The sequence below is a fragment of the Phlebotomus papatasi genome, chromosome 1 (genome assembly GCF_024763615.1).
Source record: "Phlebotomus papatasi isolate M1 chromosome 1, Ppap_2.1, whole genome shotgun sequence".
Taxonomy (NCBI): Eukaryota; Metazoa; Arthropoda; class Insecta; order Diptera; family Psychodidae; genus Phlebotomus; species Phlebotomus papatasi.
Window position 1 is genome coordinate 77,294,717 of NC_077222.1, and position 26,520 is coordinate 77,321,236.

Here is a 26,520-nt window from a genome sequence, read left to right on the forward strand (position 1 = left end):
TATTTCATTTTTTTTTAAATCAAAACTTCTTCAATGAGATTTAAAAGAAAAAAAATTGTGTTTGAATTACAAATTGTCTCGTTAAAAACTACAATTGAAAAAGAATCTTAACTAAAATAACAGGCGAAACTAATTTCATCTTTCAATCAATTTAATCTTATATTTCTAGATATAAGATTCTTATCTTTAAAATACAATAAAGTCTTTGAAATCTGAATTTCTGAAATTAAAATGTCGCGTCAGAAGTTGAAATTAAAATCACATGTGAGGTTATGCTAAAATACTGTGTTTCGGATTAATGAGAACTATATTTCTTTGTTTCTTCCTGAATATTTACACACATTCTAAGCGACTAAGACTTGTGTGAAAATACCGGCATTTAATTTAAAGTACAATAAATTCCGTTATTTTTTAAAACATCCCTAGAATTTAGGAAGTAAGAAATTTTAGCTAAGCATTCGAATTTAGAAGACTCTACGGTGTACAAAAATATGTTTTTGGATGGTAAAAGAGGATTGAGAACAAAGGTAGAAAAGAAATCGCCTAGAAAGAGTTGAATGTAGAGGGGTCATCGAAGATCTAATGTAGATATGTCTGAACGTTTGACCATAACCCTAAGAACGAGTGGGACATTTCAAAAACAAAAACAATATTTTTGACTATGGAAAGTTATATTTGTCCTCGAAATAGCCAAAAAAGAATAGTTTTATTTTCGGAACACGGGTGTTCGATTTTTCCTTAAAAGGATAACAGGTAAACGGTAACGATCAAAACTTTTGGACTTCAAATCCGTAAAGCTTTACTTAAATATTATATAATTAATCTTTTAGAGAGAAAGGCAATCGCAGATCTCAAAATTACAGGATTATAAGTAATTATTTTCTCTCAGTTTGAACAAAAAAAACTACAGATCAAACTGTGATATGTAGGAAAATTCTGTATAACAGAATGACAATGGCATATGACAAATTTTGAAATTTGTATATGGTAAAAAAATTTATATCAAAAATAAAGATGTTTATAGAGCTGATTGTAATACCAATTCAATACTCACTGGTCTTTAATGTCGTCTTACTCTCGAGTTTAACCACGAAAATTTGTCATATGACATTGTCATGTTGTTATAGAATTCCCCTAGGGTAAATTGGTACAAGTTGGACAATGGCAAAAGTTGGAAAATTTCGCTGGTACAAGTTGGACGGGCAATTTTTTCTTGATAAATACAGTACTAAATTTTAATTAGTATATTTTTCTATGTTATAGTTTAATTATTTGGTTCCTTGTGCTGCAAATAAAGTGAAAATCCATTCATATGAATAAGATTTAACGTATAAAATTCTCACCTCAATTGACAGTGTAACTTTTCACCGTCGAAAAAATACATCGATCGGCCATTTTTTCCTAATAAAAACACAAGAAGAGTGACTTTGGTTTTTCGGTTCTGTTGACATTTCTCAATATTTCTGGCCAATTTTAGTGGAATAAAGTGTTTAATCTCGATAGTTAACGGTACGTAATGGTTTTATTTGATATAATTACTAACTGTATGAAGAAAAAGTGCTTATTTGAAGCGTGAGCAAAAGTGACAAGTTGGACATCCGGAGATACGATTGTATTGCAGGGGTTTTCTTTTTATTTCAGATGGGTAAAAAGGCAAATAAATTGAAAAAGTACAAATCCTATACTCAAGACCAAGTGAACAAAGCACTGGAAGCTTTTCGTCAAGGAAAGTCACTAAGTTAGGTGTCAGTATTATTTGGGGTGCCAAGAACAACACTTTTTAATAAGCTGACCGGGAAATGTCCGGAAGAATGCTCTGGGGGAAGGCCTCCTACGCTGCCAAAAGATATAGAAGATGAGCTCGTTGAATGGATTTTAGGATGCAGTGACAAGTGACATCCTATAACAAAAGATCAAGTTCTCAACACTGTGCAAATTATTTGTAAGAAGTTCAAGATTGTCAACGAGTTCACCGATGGAAGGCCAGGATACTCTTGGTTCAAGGGTTTTTTGAACAGATACCCAGAATTGAGACTTCGTACACCAGAAGCATACACAACCCAAAGAGCTGGTATTACCACTGAGTGGTTTGAGAAAACTCATGAATATTTAAAATCCAAAGATCTTCTGGAACTTCCTCCTGATCGCGTCTTTAATCTTGACGAAACGGGTGTATAATGCTTTCGCCCAAAGGTGGACAGGTATCTATTATTATTCTATGGAGTTTTTAAATTCATGTTTGAAGTTCTTTGTGACAATTCGTATGATTAAAGAAAACTAAAAGAAGAGGCTATGCAAGAAAAAAAAAGAATTAGACTTCAGAAACAGGAAGAAAGGCTCAAAATAAAAGAAGAAAAGGAGCAAAGCAAGAAAATTAAAATATCCAAGAAAAAGATTTAATAAATAATATATATCTAAGCCTTAATGTTTTTTACTTTTTAATTATACACTTTACCCTAGTGGTACAATTGATTCAGTGTGTATGGCATTCAGTAAAAAATCTTGAAACCTTCCCCTACGCATTGTCCAAATTCCCACGTCCAACTTATACCCACCCTGTCCAAATTATATTGTTTTGCACTCACGTATTTTTCTTGTATTTAAGAACTTTTCAAACTGTTTTTCAAGAATTTCCATGAAACGGTAATATTCTAGAAGAATCGAGGAGCAAATTTATGTATGTCATCAGGGAAAAATGTATTTATAATGTCTTTAATCTTGTATCAAAGTTCGAGCCTCTGGAAATTGTTCCAATTTATGCAACTTACCCTACTGGAAACAAATTATAAAGATAAGTTTGAATACCAAAACGATAAAATTTAATTTTAAAATTTACTTTAATAAGTTTGCACAATGGAAGTACTTACATCTTATAACTAATTTATTTAGTCATGAACTTTCGGTTTTACTCTCACTAAATAGTTCTCAAAAGTGTTTCGAACTCTGCCCCTAGTTGATAAAAAAGCAATCATAAATAAAATTGGTATGAAATTTAGATATTGAATAATACGTCATTTGTAAGCATTCACCGATGTTTTTTGATTTAAGGGATAAACTTTGCGCATGTTGGCTATCACGTTTCCAGACATTCAGTTAAATTTCACTTTTGAAACATGATAAAAAAAAAGAAAACAAAGTTATTGAGAGTTTTCTCTCTTGCAATTGAGCTCAGTATATGATTGATAGAGTGTATTTTCTCTTACAATAGGGCTGCATCGATAAAGTAATATTGTGGCTGAAGAGTACAGCGGATATTCTATTTGTGCTGGGCTATTGTGTAATCGCATTCCTCAAATTGTGCTTTTTGGGAATTCTTCGGTACGAAATCCGAGAGATGATACAAAAAATCAAGCTGCTGCAGACCGAAATGGCCACGGCTATTCTATGTGCTGATGCCGAGACGACTCATCTTCAACCAGTATGAATTGCATGCATCCCTTTTTCCCTCCCAAATAGTACAAAATAAATATAAAAAAAAAGAAAATCAATTATATCATTGGATATCTCCAGTCTCGATTCAAGGAGATAAAAGCTAAATTGATTTTTTTCTCTATCTCTTCTCTACCTTCTGGTCAACTGTAGCCCCAACCATCGCAACCGCCACAGCAAATATCATCCACCTCAATTAATGGTGGCATTCATGCAGAACCAAAGGTGGGAAATCGTGATCGTGAACGTACCCGAATTGGCTCTGGGGAAAGTGAACGGGAGTCATTGCTCGTTCACGACAATACACCCAAATATAATATAAAACACAAACAATTGTTTATGTGTACAGAACAACAACAGCAGCAAGGTATAGATTCAGACACCAATTCCGGCTGTGCCCTTATCGTTGAGGACACAGGAGGCACTCAAGCAAAGACAATAAATGGAAATAATAATTACGAATTAAGCGAGTTTGATAGCAAGACACCAACTTATAGGTATATATCTCTATATATAAATATTTATAAATATTTCAAATTTCCATTACTCTTGTCCTCTGTTAATTCCATATAAATGAACCTTTTACTCTATCCGTCTTTCACTCTATCTCTCTCTCTTCTCTATTTATCTTATAAATATGCAAATTGCTATTTCTAATCCCACTTTCATTTTACTTCAAAAAGGCTACTCAATGCGCCTACAGTAACTAAAATCTGACTACGGTATTATTTGGAGCAGCTCTTCGGTGATCAATGGCGCAAATCCTCAATGCCAACAACAGTCGTTACATCAAGATGCTCCCGAATCTCCAGACCCGGCCGTGGCAGAGAAATACGATTGTACCGGTCAACGGAGTCTGGTGATAGAACTGACTGTGATTGTGAAGATATTTAAAAACTCAATGAATGGTATTAAAAGTGAGACTAGAGGACTTTAGAGACAACCCACAGAGAAAAAAGAACACGTAGTAAGTGAAACTGACCTAAAGGTTTCGAACATAAAATTAATGCTTGGTTTTTTCAAACGGTTTATTCCTTAAATTGACTCTTTATACGGAACGAAGCAAATTATTAAAAAAAACGTTATTTACGAAAAAAAATATTTTTCATGAAGGAAGCACTGTACTTTCTATGCAAGCTCCGCCTTAAAATAATTTTAAGTCACGCCCCATTTAGACATTATCTAAGTGAAATTAATTAAATATTTGAAGTTTAAGGAATGGTACGATTCGAGTAAAAGCGTGTCGAAGAAAAATTTCCCGCAACGCTTGACATTAAGTTAACCACAGTAGGCTTTGGATTTTATCTTTTTCTTTAGTGTCGTTTCAAGAGAATTTAATCCGCTTTCTTTTGGTGAAATTTTTGTTAAAAAATATTAATTTTTTGACTGAGTAATTGCAAAAAGATGGAAAGCATGCAGAGATTAAAAGTTGACAATAATCTCAAAAATCTAAATCCGAGTTATGCTGAAATCGCGTAATAGACCGGGAAGTGTTCCGTTTCACTGTCCGGAAGATTATGATTCGGTTCAAGGAACTCAAGACTGTTGCTCAGAAGCCATGAGTAAGAGAGGCAGTGACCAAAACCTGGAATGCAGGACAACAGGATGGAAGAGAAAGTGATTCAGCAGATACAGATTTACAAGATGCAACCCAATCTTTCCATATTAAACGTTGGCAAAAAGGTGGGAATACGTTGAAGCCTGGTCCATATAATCAAGAAGAGGAATGGTTTGATAGCCTATAAATCTCAGGCTGCTCCCCACCAGACCGACAAACGATCATCTTTTCAAAGAATTCCAAGACTATGGGAAAAATATTTAACCCATCCTGCACTCCGGAAGATTGAGGAATTTTGAAGACAAATGTCAGGAAGAAGGATCAGTCGAAAACTTGCCGGATTTCGAGACAAAGTGGAACAAAGCTCGTCTAGACCGTGGAGTCGGGTTTCTCAGGTCCTTAATAAAGGGAATTAAAGGCGCAAAAATTCGGCGAGAAAGCATTGGATTAAAAAAAAACTAAAAATCTAGAAAAATCCTAATCAAAATACCTTTCAAAAAATATATTTATTTTTTTAAATACTGTAGTTAACATATGTGAGCCTCTTTTCGATGGGGAAAATTTTTCTTTAACACGCCTGACCTCCAATTCAATCTTAGGTGGGCCACAAAGATCCCGTTCATTAAAAATAGTTCTGGACCCCGAATAAAACTTATAATTGTATAAAAATCTTATTAATCTATTTTAAATTTTTATCTTCCCCATCTTAAAAAAGGTTCCCTTGAATCACTGAAAATTGAAAGTTCTTTTGTGATTGAAAGCAATGTTGAAATTATGTATAAATTCTGCTATCAAGACTTTAATTGGATATCAATCTACTACATTCAAACATGTACAAATTTCCAGAGCGTTATTAATATTGACAGCATCAATGTCATGCATCTCTATTCTATACCTGTAAATGATTACTAAGACGAGATAAACGGTAGCGGCAAAACGTTTAGCAAGTGAAGACTGGGGAAGAAATTGTAAGGGGTAGAATTAGACAGTGATTGGGATTTTAAAATTTTCCGTTAACTCGAAGAAATATAAAGCATTTACTTTTTATTTAGAGTAAGTCACTCCCTTTCTATTCATTGAAATATTTATCAATCTAATTCAATCACATTTTCAAAAAATTATAGGCAACGAAGAGCTGTATTTGCTTGTTAATTCTGCTCCGGTCTCCCGTAAACCTACCAAAATATTTACTCTTCTACACCTTATTCAGTAAATACTGGTTCACTGAGAAAAACGGGGGTTCGATTAACTTTTTTTCCTCATAGCTTTAACACTTTTTAGGTGTAAAAATATATATCAACATTTTTTAATGTCAATTTTACACCTTTTTAAGGGAAAAATTAACATGAAAAAGGGTAACTTTAACCCCTAATACACCTAAAAAGCATAATATTTACACCGATTTCGGATCAATAATGATGCAGGGTAAAATAAACATTTCCGGAATGTTATTTTAGCTTTTTCGGATTTCCCTCAGTGTTATTATATTCCAGGTTCAATATTAATTTGGTATATTTATGTAGATTCAGATCCGAAATTATTGATGAATTCATTTTCATTTTACTCAGTACAACCGTAAAATCATTAACTTAGAAGTCAAGATGGGTCGGAGCCCTTTATTACGTAATTCTGGATCATTGATCAACGAGCCAAGACTTTTTTTCGAAAATAGCTTAGCGATTAATCGAGGTCCTACAAAACTTTTCTAGCTTTGGACATCTTTGAGTAATTATTCACAAGAATTGGGCTTTTATCGTTTCTAAATAATGCAAAAACAAATCTCAAAAGTATCCATATTTTACGTTGGTTACTCAGAGTTCCTAAAGACATGAAAGAGTTAATTAATTTTCATGTTCCGCTCGAAGCCAGAGTGGGCTATTTTAATTGGGAAATGCATTGCGTATAGGATAGGCCCTTTTGCTCTCATATTTCTGATTTTACATCACCTTCCGATGATTGCCTCTTTCTAACAATCCTTAGGGCTGTTATCTCTAGATATTCAAAGACAACAGTCATTCTTCCCAAATGCTAGAGAGTAGAGAATTCTCTTGAAATGCACAATTCAGGAACTGTGCAAGGCGGGGTTAGCGAAACGAATTGACACAAGTCATGTTCACTCTCAACGGAATTTAGAGAGAATTTCCACATAATTCAGAAGTGGAATCCACCCATATATCCGAAATAGATTGTGAATTGAGGATTCTGATGAATTGAAGGTGAACAAGAAATTTGCCAGGATGCAAAATTCCAAAGAGCTGTTATTCCCGAATAACAAGTTCTCACAGAGTGGAATCAAATGCCTTCCCCAAATGCTAGATAAGTATAGACAACAACTTTCAGAGGAGTAAGAGTCAGTTAATTCGAAAACAGTGCTAGGTAGAATTTGGGAAGCGGATTTTGCTAATTAATGGAACTTGAAGAATTGCTCGACTTGTACTATCAAGCTTTTATCTTTAACAAAGAACCCGAAAAACCAATGACATCGCAAATCATTGATTTTTGTGTTTCTTTTTCCTTTTTAACTACTCTAAGATACTATACTATAACTACTCTCTACTCTAATGGTTTGTCACTTTCTCGTTAGAAGTTTCTTAAAAAGAAGTTCTTCCATGTAAAATATCAAGTTTTGATAAATCGATTCCCATCTCAATCTTATTAAAAGTTTGCCAAAAGCTGTTTTTATATTAACAAAAGCATTCTCATACAGGCAAAAAAAACATCTTTGGAAAAACTATTAATCTTTTGAGGACGAGTAGGGAACAAGTGACATACCAAAAAATTAGCTGAGTTCTTTGCGATTGTCAAGGGAAAAATTATCATAGAATTATCAGATTTATCAGCCTCAAAGGGTTAAAAATTTCTAGTTGGTTGGGTTTATAAACCTTTTCTGTTAGGGCAACGCTTCTGGGCAATTCAAAAACTTTGTTTCTCAATCCACATTTTTAAGGAGGCGTGGTATATTCAATACAGGGAAAGAACTCTAGACCCCGCCCAGTATAAACCTTCACATCATCCTGTTATTAAACATCGAAAATTCCAAAATTGTAAATTAATTGGGGTAAATTAACCACTTCTCGCTAGTGACCCGTTAAAAAATTAACAAATAAATGAGTCATAAAATTATTTTTTTTATGGATGCTACTTATAGAGACGGAAGATATGTTTATTTCTTTTGATTTTATTATTTTGAGCATGCTCTAGATGCCACGAAATTTTCAACGAACAAAAATTGGGTTTTCTGTTAAATAACTTGTCTATTGAATATTTAATTACACCCGTACAATAAATGAAATTTGTATACAGTTAGTTAATAATTAATTTTACATTATTTTTATGTAAAAATGGAGCGTGGCGGAAAGTGGTAATATTGTTAAACGGATTTTACTACCTATTGCCATTGCTTCTAAATATGTGACGCTAACTTCACTTCGAAGATTGTCAGCTGTCAAATCTGCATTATTTTCTGGACTACACTCAGTCCTGGGGTTATGCACTTTTCGGGACCGAAAAAAACGCGCGAAAATGGCATTCTCCATCGAGAAAAATTGCATAGCTGCAGGAGATGTCTTTTGAATAAATCATCCGTAAAACGAATTTAGCGCAGAGTAAAAGTAGTCAGAAAAAAAAATATTAAACGGTTTAAAAGAAATGCATTAACAGTACTTTTTGCCAGAGTTCTTCAATAAATTAATAGAATATTAAAAAAAAATTTCCTTAACGAAAGAATTAAAGTTTTATTCTGAAAAAGAAACAACGTTTTTTCAAATTTCCCGCATCAAAAATATTATACATTAAGGCGTATTTCAAAAATGATTCCACAAATTGACTCCCAAAATACGAAAGAAGAAGAACGTTCGAAGGAAGAGCACTTTCCCCTATGTGCATAATCCCAAAGTGCATAATGCCGAGACTGATTGTAGTCTAATTAATTGAGTTTTCAAATATAATCGAAAAAAGGTGATCAACTAGAAAAAGCAACGCTGAATATATTCTTTTAATAATATTCTTCAAAATAATCGATTTTGAACCATTTTAAGTATGGCGATAAGTGGTTACAAAGATGGCGAAAAAGTGGTTATTTTTGCATTGTTAGTAAAAATCAGTTTTTAAGTAGTTCGGCGTTAAATTGAAGGACTCGTTTGACGAATCTAGAGCCAATGCAAGAACTTTTGGGTCAAATTTGAGTTAATAATAAGGGTTCAAAAGTTATAATTAATTTCACTTTTTCCTAAAAATGGCGATAGGAGGAAGTGGTATACCTTTGAATTGGGCACCTAGAAATGGGACTTTCTTCTCCTAATTTTAAATGGGACACCTTAACATTATATAAATAGTTTCACAAACTTATTGTGAAACTAAATTACAATATGGTAATGCGCTAGATAGACTTATGCCCTAGACACCCTTACGACTTAAGCCGAGAAACGACTTAGTGGAAAATGATGGAAATGTAAATTAACCATTATTTCTAATATAATTTCGCTAAGCCGTCTCTCGGCTAATCCTCATGTCTGTCAAGGCCCTTACGACTCAAACTGAGAGACGACTTAACGTAATTGTAATCAAAATATTGCCTTGACTAAATTCCCATCAGTTTCCCACTAAATAAAGCCATTTCTCGGCTTAAGCCGAAAGACGGATTAGTCAGAAATTGATGAAAATGTAAACTGATCAATATTTTGTTTAGAATGACGTTAAGCCTTCTCTCGTCTGAAGTCGTAAGTGTGTCTAGGACATATGGCTCAGTCCCATTTAAAAAATAGAGGAAAAACCCAATTTTAAAGGTGCTCCATTTCCCCCTATATCTTCTAAAAAGGGATGTGACCTAAAATTATTTTCAAGTGGACCATAATGGCTCCGGCACATCTTTTAGATCAGGAAAATTTCATGAACTCGAAATTCGAAACCTTTTCTTTCACACATGTTTTGCATATGACTATCTCATTCTTTCGCATACCAAATTCGATTGAGCTAAAATGAATTTGGAGTGATGTTTAAGAGAAGAAGAAGAGTGCGAGGGAATGAGATAGACATATGCAAAACATGTGAAAAAGAAAGGGATCCGAAATTCGACTTCATGAAATTTTCTTGATCTAAAAGGTGTGCCCGAGCCATAATGAAGAAATTCAATAACTACCTTCTATAAAAATATGGGATTTTCCAAAGTTATTTCTAATTCCGCAAAAGTGTCAAATTGAATCGTTTGAAAAGCAAAGCATTACCCTAAAGGTCATTTTTCAGCAACAAACCAACACCAACATTTTTGGATTTCCATACCAAAAAGTTGTTGTTTTTATCATAATAATAATAGGAAACAAAAAAGGTTAAGAGAGAATTGAAGAATATAAAAAAAAATTATTGAAAGTGCCATAAATTATTTCTTCTGTAAATGTTCATTAGAGACTTTAAATTTAGTTAGATTTAAAAACAATTAAAATCATATGCACATATTTTTCCCGCGTATATTATAAAATAATATATATATACATTTAAAATACTTAGAAGAAAAATTCAGAGAATGAAAAATTTATTTATTTTCTTTTGAAAAGAAAAAAAATGAGAGAAGATTGCGTGTATTATTAGCCTATATAATACAACAACAAAAAAATTGAACGCTTAATAGATTGTAAAAATTCAAGGAAACGTTTTATCTTAGTGACAATAAGGGATGAGAAAAGAGATTTAAAATGTCAATATGACGATATTTCCAAGAAAATTGTGTAATTTCACAAATACCATTTCATTTGAAATTATTCCAACAAAAAAAAGATAAGAATGGTACAAGAAAGAGCTCTCAACTTCAATTGGAGAAAATTAATGAGCCCGAAAAGAGACAGCTTCATGTTCAATTTTTGCCACAATAATGGGAAAAATAAAGTCAAATTACCATGAAGTCCTCTTTTTCCCATATACTGAAAACTCCTTAAACGGTTTTAATCTACCCCACATATAGGAAATGAAAAGGAAGAATTGTAATTATATATATATAGCATTATAAAAAATTCCATTCTGTATAACGTACATAAACTTAATATCCTCAGATATTCTCCACATTTGTACATAACATTAAAAATGTAATACTTAAATTCAATTGAAGTTCATGTAATATAAAAGATATTTTAGTGGGTACTATTGGTAAGTGAATAAAGTTAATTGCATCTTAAACATTAAGGTGATTAAAAAAGAAGAAAAAAAAGTGTATAAGAATTGAAAAGAATGACTCCTTTGGTAACAAAAGCTTTGTTGAATACAATTGAGTTCTCTTTTTCTATATATTAAATAAGTAATGAGCTTACGATATAGTGCCTAAAATTGACCATTCGCTTCTCACCACAATCAGACAAAACTCTGACGAAAACACTTTATTAAACTGTTTTCGCTCCTTTTCCTCCCCCTTTTCCCAGAAATACCAATCACAGTAACAGAAAAAAAACCAATAAATAGAAGATCCTTTGGAAATTTCAATGGTGAATTAATCAGATTGAACATATAAAAATCATTTTCTGTTCATGAATAGACTTAATGTGTTCAACATCAATACCCAATTATTGATAAAGTAACTACATATGAACCAATGATAATGCATGAGTGAAAGAATAAACAAAAAAAAGGAAGAATAACCGATCAATGCAATTTAAATATCCCAAAACCAGAACCATTTTAACTTCAACTCATTATTACCCCATCATATTGAATAATCATATCAGAAACGATGAATGATTAATTTGTAAACAAGAGAATAGTGATTAAAATTAATTTAAAAAAGAAAAAAAAACTGAATTCTGACTACACAAGTAAGCTAAATGAAGAAGAAAATGTAATGCCTAATTATTAAGATTAAACCATAACAGAGAGAAATATCTAACATATTTATAGTAAATAACTGTTGTAAATAGTGCTTTGCTTCCTTTGTATTCAGAAGACAACAACAACAACAAAAAAAGTGAAAGAAAATTACCATTGAGGTAGAATTTTAATTATATAAATAAAAAAGAAAAAAAATTATTTAATTGTAGAAAATAATGAAAAAAGAAAAAATATGACTAAAAAAATCAATATAAAGGTTTAAATAGATAGATATTTTTGCATGTTTCAATATTTGATGGTGAATTCAAAGAATTTGAATCAACAATAAAATAATCAAAATTCCATATAGTGAAATGAACGATGTGAATAAAATGCGAGACGTGTACCTTTTCAGATGTAGCAACATATACAACAACAACAACCAAAAAAAAAAGAATATCTCACCACCAAGCAAAAAAATCCAACTAAAATTTCGCGTAACATTCACATTCCAAATACACAGAATCATGTACAAATTGACGTAACAAAAACATAACAGAAACAAAAAGTTTAGAAAAATAAATCAATCCAATATTCCTCATTTGACACAGTTACGATATTTGAACGAAAAAAAAACCCAGAGAGAAGTAACCACTTTAATAGAATAGAAATTGAGAAAAAAAAGAAAAAAAAGATCAAGAAATATATTTGATTGTGAAATTGTTAACCTGTGTATATAGTTAGAAATCTGAAATATTTTAAATAAATCTTCTGAAATTATCAACTGAAATTCAAGTGTTTTCAATAGCCTGACTTAAAGAGTTACGTGCGTAAAATAGATTTAAAAAAACTGCATAATTTCTCTATTTTTTTTTCAATATTCAAGCTCTAAGGCAAATAAAAGTGCAACATTTAAAATATATTTTGTGAATTGAATTTTGGGGGTAAAGAATCGTGTCGGGTCAATTTTATCCATTTCGACCGACAAGGACAGTTAACTCGACACGATTCTTTACCCCCAAAATTCAACTCACAATCGAATTTTCAAGCATTCCGAATTGCAAGCACCCCAAGTTGCACGCATTCCGAGGTCACCTGTAAAAAATCTCAGCTACCATAAGCTTATCTGGGCTTATTAATAATAATGGTATGCATATTGTTTTTGTAGGAATTAGAGAGGGGAATGTTCATGGCATAAGTTTTATAAAACCGATAACAGTAGATCTTGTGCATTCTCAAGTAGGTACTCAATACTATATTTTTATTCTAGGACAATACTCTCAACTCTAATGGTCTATTTTGACTAAAAGACCAAATTTCAGTAATTTTTTAATCTTAATTTTTAAAAGTTTTCAAGAAAGTTAAAGTTTTATTGTAAGAATTTTACGAACTTTAGTTCAATTTTAACTGAATTTATGTACAGAGAATCGTCAATCAGAGCAAGTGACACTCAAATCATCCAGTTTTTTTCTCAGTGGAGATAGGAAAAATTCCTGCCTGCACCCAGAATCGAACTGGAGACCTCTCGTTAACTAGACGAGTGCTCTACCAACTGAGCTATTAGAGGTCACATGCTCTGCTTGACTTGCTACACGACCTTAACCCTTTAAGGACGAGAAGCTTTCCGCTGAGCGAAATTCAACGAAACCAAGTTTCCCTCGATATTTTAGCCTAAATAAGAGATTTACGGTTAAAAAGAAATTTTCCCATCCCTAGGAGTCCTGGAAAACTATGGGTCATATATGACCCAATCGTCCTTAAAGGTAAAAAAGCACAAAATTTTCCAGACGACTCGTCTACTCGTTTTCTCTGTTATTTTTGAACGATAAATAACTTGAATATATTTGTAATAATAAAAAAAATATTTAAAGTATGAGTAAAAATTAAAACGATCAAAAATTAATTTTAAAAAATCTCATTCAATTTTTGGTCTCAAATACTCTTGAAGACTTGTACACAAAAACAATTATTTTTATGAAAAAATGTATTATTGTTTACTTCATTTTTAATTTTTATGATATTCATCGAAACAAATTTCGCAAACTGGTAAGGTAACACAGAGATAAATGTCGCATGCCTCACAAATACAATCTGATAGCACCATGTGCACCTCAGTTTTCTTCGAAACATGTTTGATGGTAATGGGTAGGTGCAATGTTGTTTGCCTCTGGGAATTTAAGACGTACAGTTGCACATTGCTGTGGATCTGGGAGTTCTTTCGGAGTTGATGCGTTTTCGATGAAGACTTCAAAGTCAACTTCATCCACGTCTTGTTCCAAATATATTATGTCGCTTTCGTTCAGGACAAGATTGTCGGCATCATCGCTATCTTACGGGCATAATATGTGGATGATTTCGGGTTCATTGATCATGAAATTTTTTTCCATTTTTGAAGTCATGTAAAAGAGTAAAAAGTTATGAATTTACAACATATACGCAGAAGTATCTTATAAATTATCAAAATATTACCTTCTTCAGTCATTATTGCACTGGAAAATCTCAGCTAATTGATATATCACACAATATTACACGAATAATTATCTATTTTGCGCACACATGGACAAAAACATGAAACAGTCTAACCTCAAATCTCCGAAAATCCACTAGAAGCAAATTCGGTGTTTTTTACCTTTAGGGACGATTGGGTCATATATGACCCATGAAAATTATGAAGCTTTCTTGAAAATACCAATAAACTATAATTTTTACTTTGTTGAGAAATATTATGTATAGTTATTATTAGTTTGTAGTCCCAAGAGGTTTTTGCTTAAAAAAAAATTAGAAATATTAAAAATATTAAAATTCAAGCACCAACGTGAAAATTTGAAAATTCGTTATTTTTGAGCTCAAATATTTTTTATATAGCAAATATCTGGAGATTTTCAAAAAATATCCTAGATTCCTACATCTTTCTACTTTGTGATTTGGTTAAAACATTAGAAAGAAATAACTTCAGGTAGTCAGGAAAATTATTTTCTCTAGTCGTCCTTAAAGGGTTAACCAATTGCATTATGTACTGCAATCGCTTACTCTAGGAGTTTCGAGATGCATAAGTTAAAATTTTATTCATTACTTTCACTATTTCAATTGATTTTCACTATTTTTCACTACTATACTATCACTACTTGACAATTATGTTACAAAACCATATTTTCACTGTAGAGAAAACACAAATTGACATTGACAACCTTTTCTTCCGCATGAGGGCACTGTTTATTCACGCAAGAGGCGCTGGCAACGGTTCTTAATTTTTAGTTTTCAAGCCATCCTTATGATTTCATAAAGTTTAAGACGGGAAAATTGAAAAAATAGGAAATTTCTCTACGATTTCACTCTTTTCATATTTTCATAAAGGATATTGTCAATTTTCTCATTAATTTTATTTAATAAATTAAAAGTCTTTAATTTTAAGATGCTATCGAAGTCTCACTGTTCAGTTTTGTAAATCCACACTATACGCATTGGTATTGAATATTTTTTGATATGTGGATGCAATATTTTCTAATTATAATATTTTAAAATTTTTAGTTCAAAATAACCATTATATAATTTCGAATATATCATGTTTAAATAAAATGATTTTTAGTAAAACAAAATATTACATAAATTAAATAAACTTACCTCAATAGCTTTATCCTCGAGCACAGTGTAGCAAACATCGACAATAGAGCCTCCAATGATAGTCTGAAAATTGGATGACCATGTGTGCACACATTAATTCTCTATCTTAATTTTACTGGAGTCAAAATAGTTATATTTTGTGCTCACCGGGCAATAATTGTGGAGATTATCTCGAACTGTGCTGTCCGATGTTGTATTCATTAGTGCACCCCTTTTAATCCCATTCAATTCCACAGCTATTTGTGCAGCTATTTTGGCATTATTCTTTATTAAAGCCATATTTGCCACTAAACTGCGTCCTGCTGTGATTTTCCCAATGGCACTGAGAAGGTATGGTGTGACCCTTTTTCCAGCAATGCCCCTGTCGCATGCCTCTTTCACTGCATTGCTGATGGCATCATTGATTAGTGATTCATCCATTGCAAATTCTTCCGGTATTGGTACACCAATTAAAATGCCCGATTTTAGGTTCATTTTCACCGATGTATCAATCAATTGAGCCGCCTCGAGGGCTGAATTGAAATTAATGTTGGCCTTTTCACCGCTTTTGCGCGTGTAGAAAGCCGGAAAGTCCAAATCAGGACACTGCCATGTGGCTACGCATACACCCTGCGTTTCCAGATACTCGAGGGTACGTGGAATGTCGAGGATTGACTTGATACCGCTTGAAATCACAGCCACAGGCGTTCGTCCCAACTCCACCAAATCCGCCGAAATATCCATTGTCACATGCCCATCCCGATGTACACCCCCAATTCCGCCTGTGGCAAAAATCCGAATCCCCACAGTATTGGCAATAATCAGTGTACCAGCCACTGTTGTACCCCCATAACCACCCTTGCTCACAATATATGCCAAGTCGCGACGGGATGTCTTAATTGCTTGCAACTCAGGTGATGCAAGAACCCTCAATTCATCCCTGCTGAGACCAACCTTGATCCTCCCATTGAGAATTGCAATGGTAGCTGGAATCGCATTCTAACCATATAGATTGGGGAAAGAATATAACTAAATTACATTGATTAAAACTTCACATTACTCCTGATGCAAACACCCACCTCAGCCCTCACAATCTCCTCCACCTCCAGGGCTGTTTCAAAATTTTGAGGATGTGGCATTCCATGAGTGATAATTGTCGATTCTAGAGCCACAATTGGACGAGAATTCCTCAGAGCATCAGAGACTTCTGGAGCTATGTCTATTAAGTCATGATGGTATTTCCTTCGGAAGACTTTGATGAAAGCCCTTCTGCAACCATGCCAACCACATCCACCAAATTTGCTGAACATTATTCTCTTTGGCAAAGCTTGAGAATTACTACAAAATTTTCACTGCAACTTCCACACCAATTTCAAGCCTGTCTTCTTCAATAAAATCACTCGAATTTATAGCTTAAATATCTCTTAAGACTCTTCCAACTCTGCTGTTGTTTAATTTTCTAAAAGCTATGGATTTGGAGAAACAAATCGCACAATAGCAATTTTAGTGCTGTTTTGAGAATTTGTGTGTTTTGAGATAGAAGCTCTCAAAGACTGAATTTTAATTTTCTTATGCCTCTAGTACACCTTTCAAAACAGGAAAATTTCATGAAAAAAAGATTTCCCAGAAAAGCTATGCAAGCTATTGTGAGGAGACCTCGACTTCAGACCAGGTAGCTAAATCAAACTCAGAATCTTGCCTTAGAGCGCCTTGGGATCAAACCTGAGGCCCAATTTTTGAAATTCTCACTCGCACCCGCGAGAGAAATCCACTCGCACACCCCGCAGATTCAAATCCTTCTGTAACGACTTCTTTATAACATAAAGTACTCTTTGCACGTAATCAAGAATTTCCCGGGTGTGCGAGTCAATTTCTCTCGGCCACTAAATAGCTCGCGGGTGCGAGTGAAAATTTCAAAAATTGGCCCTCTGAACATCTTCCTGAAGTGGCGGAGGATCGACAAGCGTGGGCTGCTGAATTGGATGTCATGGGTCCGCGACCCCAATAGGGATAAGCGGTTGAAAATGATGATGATGATGATGAAATTTCATGAAATCAATATTCACATCCCTTTCTTTCTCACACGTTTGCATATGTCTATCCCACTCTTTCAAAAACAAAATTGGATTCAATGAAATTGACTTTGTTGTGATGTTCATAAGAAGAAGAAGAGTTCGAAAGAGTAGGATAGACATATGCACAACTTTTGAGAAAAAAGAGATATTAAATTTTGATTTCATGGAATTTTTCTGAGCTGAAGCATGGAATCGTTTGAATTTCCCCAACACTTGATATGATTTTGATAGTTTCAACAATTGTTTACTATTTGTTTGTCAGTTATCATTTTTAGTGCATTTAATTAGTTTTATTTTGATACCACTCTCGTTAAAAAATATTGATTTTTGGTTGAGATATCTCAAGAAGATGGAGAGAATTCGACAACAGATAAATAAGATAAGATTTGTAAATGGTAATGACTCAATAAATACATACATACATACATACATTTACCTACAAAATCCAAATGAGACTTATGCGGAAATAGGAAAACTCACCGGAAAGTCGCGCTCAACAGTCCAAAAGGTAGTATTGCGATTCAAGGATACAAAGACGATTGTCCGAAAGCAAGATGGTGGTAGGAAGTCTGGAATTCAAGACCGCGACATGAAGAAAAGGGTACTGGGGTACTTTAAGAGGAACCCTTCTCTATCCTTCCGAGATGTGGCCAAAAAGACGGGTATTTCACACTACAGTAGAGTCTCGCTATAGGCCATCGCTCTATAGTCCACAATTTATCGACCGTTGATTTCAAAACACTGATTTTAAGTTAGGTTATGTTTTTTAGTATGCGACATGCATAATTATTTTAATATTTTTAGCAAACTTTATTGAGTAGTTGTGATAATTGTGATCCATAATGAGGAGAGCGAGGACAAGTACCAAAATCGCAAAGAAAGTGGAAGCCATCGAGCAATTTCAATACTAAAAATCGTTGATAATTTTAAAAAATTACATGGACTATAGTGCGACCCAAGTGTCAAATTTGAAACCAAATATGGACTATAGCGAGACTCTACTGTACCTAGTTCATAAAATTAAGAAGAAGAATGATTTTGTGACTTATAAAGCCCAACCTGCACCTCACCGTACAGATAAGCAACGACAGTCCGCCAAAACAAGGTTCAGAAAGCTGAATGATCACCTTCTTAAAGGTTTTGAAAGGTGTGTTTTAATGAACGACGAAACCATCGTGAAAGCCGACTTCCACCAATTGCCTGGACAACAATACTATACGGCAAAGACTCGCACAGATGTACACAGCAAGTATCGATACAAAAACTACACCAAGTTCCCGAAAAAATACTTGGTTTGGATGGCAATTCGCTCGTCTGATCTTCGAAGTCAAGAATTTTTCATGACCGGGATCATGAATAAAGAGATTTACATCGAAGAGTGTCTCAAGAAACATCTTCTGCCGCTCTATCGGAGCCATGATGTTCCACCATTGTTTTGGCCAGATCTAGCATCAAACCACTACGCGAAGGATACGATTGCGTAGTTCAACGACAATAGAGTCATTTATGTGCAGAAAGAGTTTAATGCGTCCAACACACCGGAACTGTGTCCTATTGAAAACTATTGGGGAATTTTTAAGGAGGATCTCAGGAAAAAGGCTAAACCAGCCAAAGTTTGCCTGATTTCAAGCAAAAATTCAAGCAAAGCGTTTCGCTTTGTTAACGGTTTTCTTTTTTTTCATTATATATGCTTCCAAGAGCGCAAGCTCAAAAGCATTAATTTTAAATAAATAAAATAAATGAATAGGTTGTCAATCAGTAAAAATGGAAAAACGTCGTAAGAGCCCGTGGAGAAGAGCTTGTCAAGAACCTGATGAGGGGAATTAAGAAGAAGGTGCGGGAGTTTGCTAACCAACCATTGGAATTGGAATAAAGCAAAGAAATTGTTTAAAAGAATCACAATAAAATGACCTTTCCAAATCTGCATTAGATTTTTTTATCTACTGCGACTAAGATTTGAGGGCCATTTTTCCATGGAGAAATTCATTCGATTCCACGCTTTAAAAGGTGTGCATAATAGGAATTGTAATAACAATTTAATTTTTAATTTCCAGGAATAGTCCGGTAGTCGTCGAGTGGGAGAACTTTCATGACTTGGTAAGTTAAGTTCTTGAAATGGGAGCAATGGGCATCCTATTCAGGTGAATTAGTTGTCCAAAATTATAAAAAAAGTATCCAAAATTACCAGCAAGGTGTCCGAAATTACAGTCAAAATCATAGCAAGCAACTGAATGTCATAAAAGTCATTTTCACTGTGACAAAAATGTAATATAAACCACCGCCTCTGCCCAAAAAAAACTGTGAGAACATAAAAGAAGCATCCACATTTCAGGGAAGGCGCTTCTGAGCTTTCTACACACGACTTAGTGGATTCTTCCACCACGAAATCAACAGCAATATAACATGATCCCATTTTAACAAGTATTCCGATACGATTAATAAGCGCTATGTGTCACTTTTATTCTTAGAAAAGGCAACTAATATATTTAAAATTTTTGGGTATTTGACTCAGATATTTCAGAAAAGTAGCACATTGCATAAGAATAATTCGTTCAAGAACATTGTTTAATAAATTATTTGGCAAAACTGAGTTTTTTACAATTAATATCTGAGTTATGTGTAACGTAAACTATGATAATATATCACTCTTTATCAAATATAAGAAAAATCTTGAAAACATGACTTAAACAGTAAATGACTTAAAGCAGAAGCGACATGATAATTTATTTTTCGATAGTATCGACTGTCGATTCTAAAACATTTAAAACGATAGATTCACTTTTTGTAGCTAAAATAGTTATTTATCGACAGTCACATTCATTTAAGAATGTCACATTAAATGGTCAAACAATGCATAAAAAGTCAATATTCACTTAATCTAAGAGAGATAGACTTATCGATACTCTCGATTCGATAATATCGAAACGTCGTCATAACACCTCAGGATTTGGAAAATCAGAACAAACATTTTAAGAATAATTGGATACAGAATATACATAAAATTCACTATCTAATTAATAAATGAAGAATCTTCAAAACGTCACTAAAATCGCCGATGAGCGAAACAAAGAGTACAGGAAGTCCCGAGATTATACACATAAGGACCGAAGTAAAGCATGTGAAAGGTCTCATGCACCCAGAAAATTTCCATACGCGCTATACGTCCAGGACATTACCCAGCTAAAGTTTTGTCTGTTTAAATCATTATCTATGTCTACTAAAATATTAAGCTCCGTAAAATATTTTAGCCAATCAGAGATGGTACGAAAATATTTCGTTATTCAAGGGCATATGGATAGTCCTTTACACTGAAGAATTGGACCTCTGATTTTTGTCGATTTTTGTCGCAATTAGAGGAAGCATTCAGCTCGTTCGAGAGGACATTCAGTTCAGAAGAGATTTAAGTGCAAAATTATTGAGAACCAAGCTAAACGAACCAGAAAAAAGCCAGTGATAAGCCTAGATCAGCTTATAAAGGTGCGATTCCTTCATTGAAAATTCGGATTGTGGCAAAATCGAACGATATTTATACATAAATAATGCAAATTTCGTTTAATAATTCTTAAACTGTATGTAACTTATTATCGTTATTGATAAGGCAAATTGGATGAGAAATCCATAAAAGCATCTGAAAATCTTTAAAGTCGATTATCTCGGAAACTTTTAGAGATAGAGGCCTCAAACTTTACATCCGTTTAGAGCCTCATACAGGCTTGAGATGAGCAAAATTTCATTTGAAAATGAGCAAAATTGGACGAGAAATGCATAAAAATGTGTGAAAATCTTTAAAGTCGATTATCTCGGAAACTATGAGAGATAGAGCCCTCAAACTTTACATCGGTTTAAAGCCTCCTACAGGCTTGAGATGTGCAAAATTTCACTGGAAAATTAAGAAAATTGGACGAGAAATGCATAAAAGTGTCTGAAAATCTTTGAAGTCGATTATCTTGAAAACTATGAGAGATAGAGGCCTCAAACTTTACATCCGTTTAGAGCCTCCTACAGGCTTGAGATGTGCAAAATTTCATTTGAAAATTAAGAAAATTGGACGAGAAATGCATAAAAGTATCTGAAAATCTTTGAAGTCGATTATCTCGAAAACTATGAGATAGAGGCCTCAAACTTTACATCCGTTTAGAGCCTCCTACAGGCTTGAGATGTGCAAAATTTCATTTGAAAATTAAGAAAATTGGACGAGAAATGCATAAAAGTATCTGAAAATCTTTGAAGTCGATTATCTCGAAAACTATGAGATAGAGGCCTCAAACTTTACATCCGTTTAGAGCCTCCAACAGGCTTGAGATGTGCAAAATTTCATTTGAAAATGAGCAAAATTGGACGAGAAATGCATAAAAATGTCTAAAAATCTTTAAAGTCGATTATCTCGGAGACTATGATAGTTAGAGCCCTCAAACTTTACATCCGTTTATAGCCTTCTTTAGGCTTGAGATGTGCAAAATTTCATTTGAAAATGAGCAAAATTGGACGAGAAATGCATAAAAATGTCTGAAAATCTTTAAAGTCGATTATCTCGGAAATTATGAGTTATAGAGGCTTCAAACTTGACATCACATTATATTTTCATTTATTTTTAGAAATTTTGCCACCCACGAAAATCGGCGAAAAATTTCGAGGCCCGTGAAAATCCGCGAAAAATTTCGCGACCCGCGAATATCCGCGAAAAAAATCGCGACCCGCGAAAAATTTCGCGGCCCGGGAAAAATTTCGCGACCCCCGAAAAATTACACGACCCGCGAAAATCCGCGAAAAATTTCGCGACCCATGAAAATCCGCGAAAAATTTCGCGGCCCGCGAAAATCCGCGAGAAATTTCACGACCCGCGAAAATTCGCGAAAAATTTCACGACCCGCGAAAAATTTCGCGACCCGTGAAAATCCGCGAAGAATTTCGCTGCCCGCGAAAATCCGCGAAAAATTTCGCGACCCGCGAAAATCCGCGAGAAATTTCGCGGCTCGCAAAAATCCGCGAAAACTTTTGCGACCCGCGAAAATCCGCGAAAATTTTCGCGCCCCCGCGAAAATTCGCGAAAAATTTCGCGACCCGCGAAAATCCGCTGGTATATATAAATAGAAATGTGTTATATATACTATGTTTATGTGTATGTATATATATATACATGGAGAGGGAGTGAGAGAGGGGGAGAAATGGCGCAATACCATGTGTGACGCCGCTTCTCCCGCTTCTTTTCCCACCTGACGCTACGAGCAAAATTTCTTAAAATTGCAATCTTTAACTTGAAATATCTCGAAAAATCATGGAGCAATCTCCAATTTTTTTTTTTTAAATTGGTCTACTCAAGTAGCGCTACAACATGAACATAAAATAGTTCAAATTGCATAAGCCAGTTTCCAGAAAAACTATAAAAACCGGTTTTAAACCCGTTTAGAACCGGTTTTTCAAAAAACTAATAACATAGAAATTATCGTACGCGCAAGTAGAATATTTAAAAAAAAATTATGAAGATATCTCTTTCCAAACCGGAGATATTGCATACTACGGACGGCCGGACGGCCGGCCGGACCCGAAAATGGCGGACTATCATTTTTGGCATCAGGGATGTTCAAAACGTATACCCTGTGAATTTCAGCTCGATCGGAGCACTTTTAGAAAATCGGAGTATCACAATAGGTGTGATTATGAAGGAATCATACCTAATATGCCTAAAAAAATTTTTTTTTTTGATGCCAACTTTGGGGGGTCTATCTCTTCTAGTTTACGAGATATTCGCGTTTAAAGATTTGCATACAAAATATGCCTAAAAATTTTTTTTGATGCCAACTTTGGGGGGTCTATCTCTTCTAGTTTAGGAGATAATCGCGTTTAAAGATTTGCATAAAAAATATGCCTAAAACAATTTTTTTTTGGTGCCAACTTTGGGGGGTCTATCTCTTCTAGTTTAGGAGATATTCGCGTTTAAAGATTTGCATACAAAATATGCCTAAAATTTTTTTTTGATGCCAACTTTGGGGGGTCTATCTCTTCTAGTTTAGGAGATAATCGCGTTTAAAGATTTGCATAAAAAATATGCCTAAAACAATTTTTTTTTGGTGCCAACTTTGGGGGGTCTATCTCTTCTAGTTTACGAGATATTCGCGTTTAAAGATTTGCATACAAAATATGCCTAAAAAAATTTTTTTTTGATGCCAACTTTGGGGGGTCTATCTCTTCTAGTTTAGGAGATATTCGCGTTTAAAGATTTGCATACAAAATGTGCCTAAAAAATTTTTTTTGATGCCAACTTTGGGGGGTCTATCTCTTCTAGTTTAGGAGATAATCGCGTTTAAAGATTTGCATAAAAAATATGCCTAAAACAATTTTTTTTTGGTGCCAACTTTGGGGGGTCTATCTCTTCTAGTTTACGAGATATTCGCGTTTAAAGATTTGCATACAAAATATGCCTATAAAAAATTTTTTTTGATGCCAACTTTGGGGGGTCTATCTCTTCTAGTTTAGGAGATATTCGCGTTTAAAGATTTGCATAAAAAATATGCCTAAAAAAATTTTTTTTTGGTGCCAACTTTGGGGGGTCTATCTCTTCTAGTTTACGAGATATTCGCGTTTAAAGATTTGCATACAAAATATGCCTATAAAAAATTTTTTTTGATGCCAACTTTGGGGGGTCTATCTCTTCTAGTGTAGGAGATATTCGCGTTTAAAGATTTGCATAAAAAATATGCCTAAAAAAAATTTTTTTTGATGCCAACTTTGGGGGCTCTATCTCTTCTAGTTTAGGAGATATTCGCGTTTAAAGATTTGCATACAAAATATGCCTAAAAAATTTTTTTTGATGCTAACTTTGGGGGGTCTATCTCTTTTAGTTTAGGAGATATTCGTGTTTAAAGATTTACATACAAAATTTGCCTAAAAAATTTTTTTTTGATGCCAACTTTGGAGGGTCTATCTCTTCTAGTTTAGGAGATATTCGCGTTTAAAGATTTGCATACAAAATATGCCTATAAAAATTTTTTTTTGATGCCAACTTTGGGGGGTCTATCTGTTCTAGTTTACGAGATATTCGCGTTTAAAGATTTACATACAAAATGTGCCTAAAAAAATTTTTTTTGATGTCAACTTTGGGGGGTCTATCGCTTCTAGTTTACGAGATATTCGCGTTTAAAGATTTCCATACAAAATGTGCCTAAAAAAATTTTTTTTGATGTCAACTTTGGGGGGTCTATCTCTTCTAGTTTACGAGATATTCGCGTTTAAAGATTTACATACAAAATGTGCCTAAAAAAATTTTTTTTTGATGTCAACTTTGGGGGGTCTATCTCCTCTAGTTTACGAGATATTCGCGTTTAAAGATTTACATACAAAACGTGCCTAAAAAAATTTTTTTTGATGTCAACTTTGGGGGGTCTATCGCTTCTAGTTTACGAGATATTCGCGTTTAAAGATTTGCATACAAAATGTGCCTAAAAAAATTTTTTTTGATGTCAACTTCGGGGGGTCTATCTCTTCTAGTTTAGGAGATATTCGTGTTTAAAGATTTACATACAAAATTTGCCTAAAAAAATTTTTTTTGGTGCCAACTTTGGAGGGTCTATCTCTTCTAGTTTAGGAGATATTCGCGTTTAAAGATTTACATACAAAATATGCCTAAAAAAATTTTTTTGATGAAAACTTTGGGGGGTCTATCTTTCTAGTTTAGTAGATATTCGCGTTTAAAGATTTGCATACAAAATATGCATATAAAATTTTTTTTTTGATGCCAACTTTGGGCGGTCTATCTCTTCTAGTTCAGGAGATATTCGCGTTTAAAGCTTTACATACAAAATGTGCCCAAAAAAATTTTTTTTATGCCAACTTTGGGGGGTCTATCTCTTCTAGTTTACGAGATATTCGCGTTTAAAGATTTGCATAAAAAAATATGCCTAAAAAAATTTGTTTTGATGTCAACTTTGGGGCGTCTATCTCTTATAGTTTAGGAGATATTCGAGTTTAAAGATTTGCATACTAAATATGCCTATAAAAATTTTTTTTTGATGCCAACTTTGGGGGGTCTATCTGTTCTAGTTTACGAGATATTCGCGTTTAAAGATTTACATACAAAATGTGCCTAAAAAAATTTTTTTTGATGTCAACTTTGGGGGGTCTATCTCTTCTAGTTTACGAGATATTCGCGTTTAAAGATTTACATACAAAATGTGCCTAAAAAAACTTTTTTTGATGCCAACTTTGGGGGGTCTATCTCTTATAGTTTAGGAGATATTCGTGTTTAAAGATTTACATACAAAATTTGCCTAAAAAATTTTTTTTGATGCCAACTTTGGAGGGTCTATCTCTTCTAGTTTAGGAGATATTCGCGTTTAAAGATTTGCATACAAAATATGCCTATAAAAATTTTTTTTGATGCCAACTTTGGGGGGTCTATCTGTTCTAGTTTACGAGATATTCGCGTTTAAAGATTTACATACAAAATGTGCCTAAAAAAATTTTTTTTGATGTCAACTTTGGGGGTCTATCTCTTCTAGTTTACGAGATATTCGCGTTTAAAGATTTACATATAAAATATGCCTAAAAAAAATTTTTTTTGATGCCAACTTTGGGGGGTCTATCTCTTATAGTTTAGGAGATATTCGCGTTTAAAGATTTGCATACAAAATATGCCTAAAAAAATTTTTTTTGATGCCAACTTTGGGGGGTCTATCTCTTATAGTTTAGGAGATATTCGCGTTTAAAGATTTGCATACAAAATATGCCTAAAAAAATTTTTTTTGATGCCAACTTTGGGGGGTCTATCTCTTCTAGTTTAGGAGATTTTCGCGTTTAAAGATTTGCATACAAAATATGCCTAAAAAAATTTTTTTTGATGCCAACTTTGGGGGGTCTATCTCTTCTAGTTTAGGAGATATTCGCGTTTAAAGATTTGCATACAAAATATGCCTAAAAAAAATTTTTTTTGATGCCAACTTTGGGGGGTCTATCTCTTCTAGTTTAGGAGATATTCGCGATTAAAGATTTGCATACAAAATATGCCTAAAAAAATTTTTTTTGATGCCAACTTTGGGGGGTCTATCTGTTCTAGTTTACGAGATATTCGCGTTTAAA

At 33.7% G+C, this 26,520-nt stretch overlaps 2 protein-coding genes across 8 annotated transcripts in view; one reads left to right on the forward strand and one right to left on the reverse strand.

Annotated features, from left to right (window-relative positions):
- The window catches only part of LOC129803928 (uncharacterized), a 103,377-nt gene extending 97,508 nt beyond the window's left edge, over nt 1–5,869 (forward strand). For 3 of the 4 annotated variants that reach the window (XM_055850820.1, XM_055850830.1, XM_055850812.1), the window contains exons 7-9: nt 3,209–3,418; nt 3,583–3,926; nt 4,113–5,869. In XM_055850820.1, coding sequence (XP_055706795.1) covers nt 3,209–3,418; nt 3,583–3,926; nt 4,113–4,146 — 588 coding nt within the window. In that variant the 3' untranslated portion in view covers nt 4,147–5,869. Of the gene's footprint in view, nt 1–3,208; nt 3,419–3,582; nt 3,927–4,112 lie in introns of those variants that run through there. The other variant, XM_055850838.1, reaches the window with a different exon arrangement.
- LOC129803882 (uncharacterized) overlaps nt 1–26,520 on the reverse strand; it is a 211,136-nt gene that overhangs the window by 171,944 nt on the left and 12,672 nt on the right. For 3 of the 4 annotated variants that reach the window (XM_055850761.1, XM_055850770.1, XM_055850778.1), the window contains exons 2-4: nt 16,453–16,839; nt 15,542–16,372; nt 15,395–15,457 (exon numbers count right to left, since the gene is read on the reverse strand). In XM_055850761.1, coding sequence (XP_055706736.1) covers nt 15,395–15,457; nt 15,542–16,372; nt 16,453–16,683 — 1,125 coding nt within the window. In that variant the 5' untranslated portion in view covers nt 16,684–16,839. Of the gene's footprint in view, nt 1–15,394; nt 15,458–15,541; nt 16,373–16,452; nt 16,960–26,520 lie in introns of all 4 variants that reach the window. The other variant, XM_055850753.1, reaches the window with a different exon arrangement.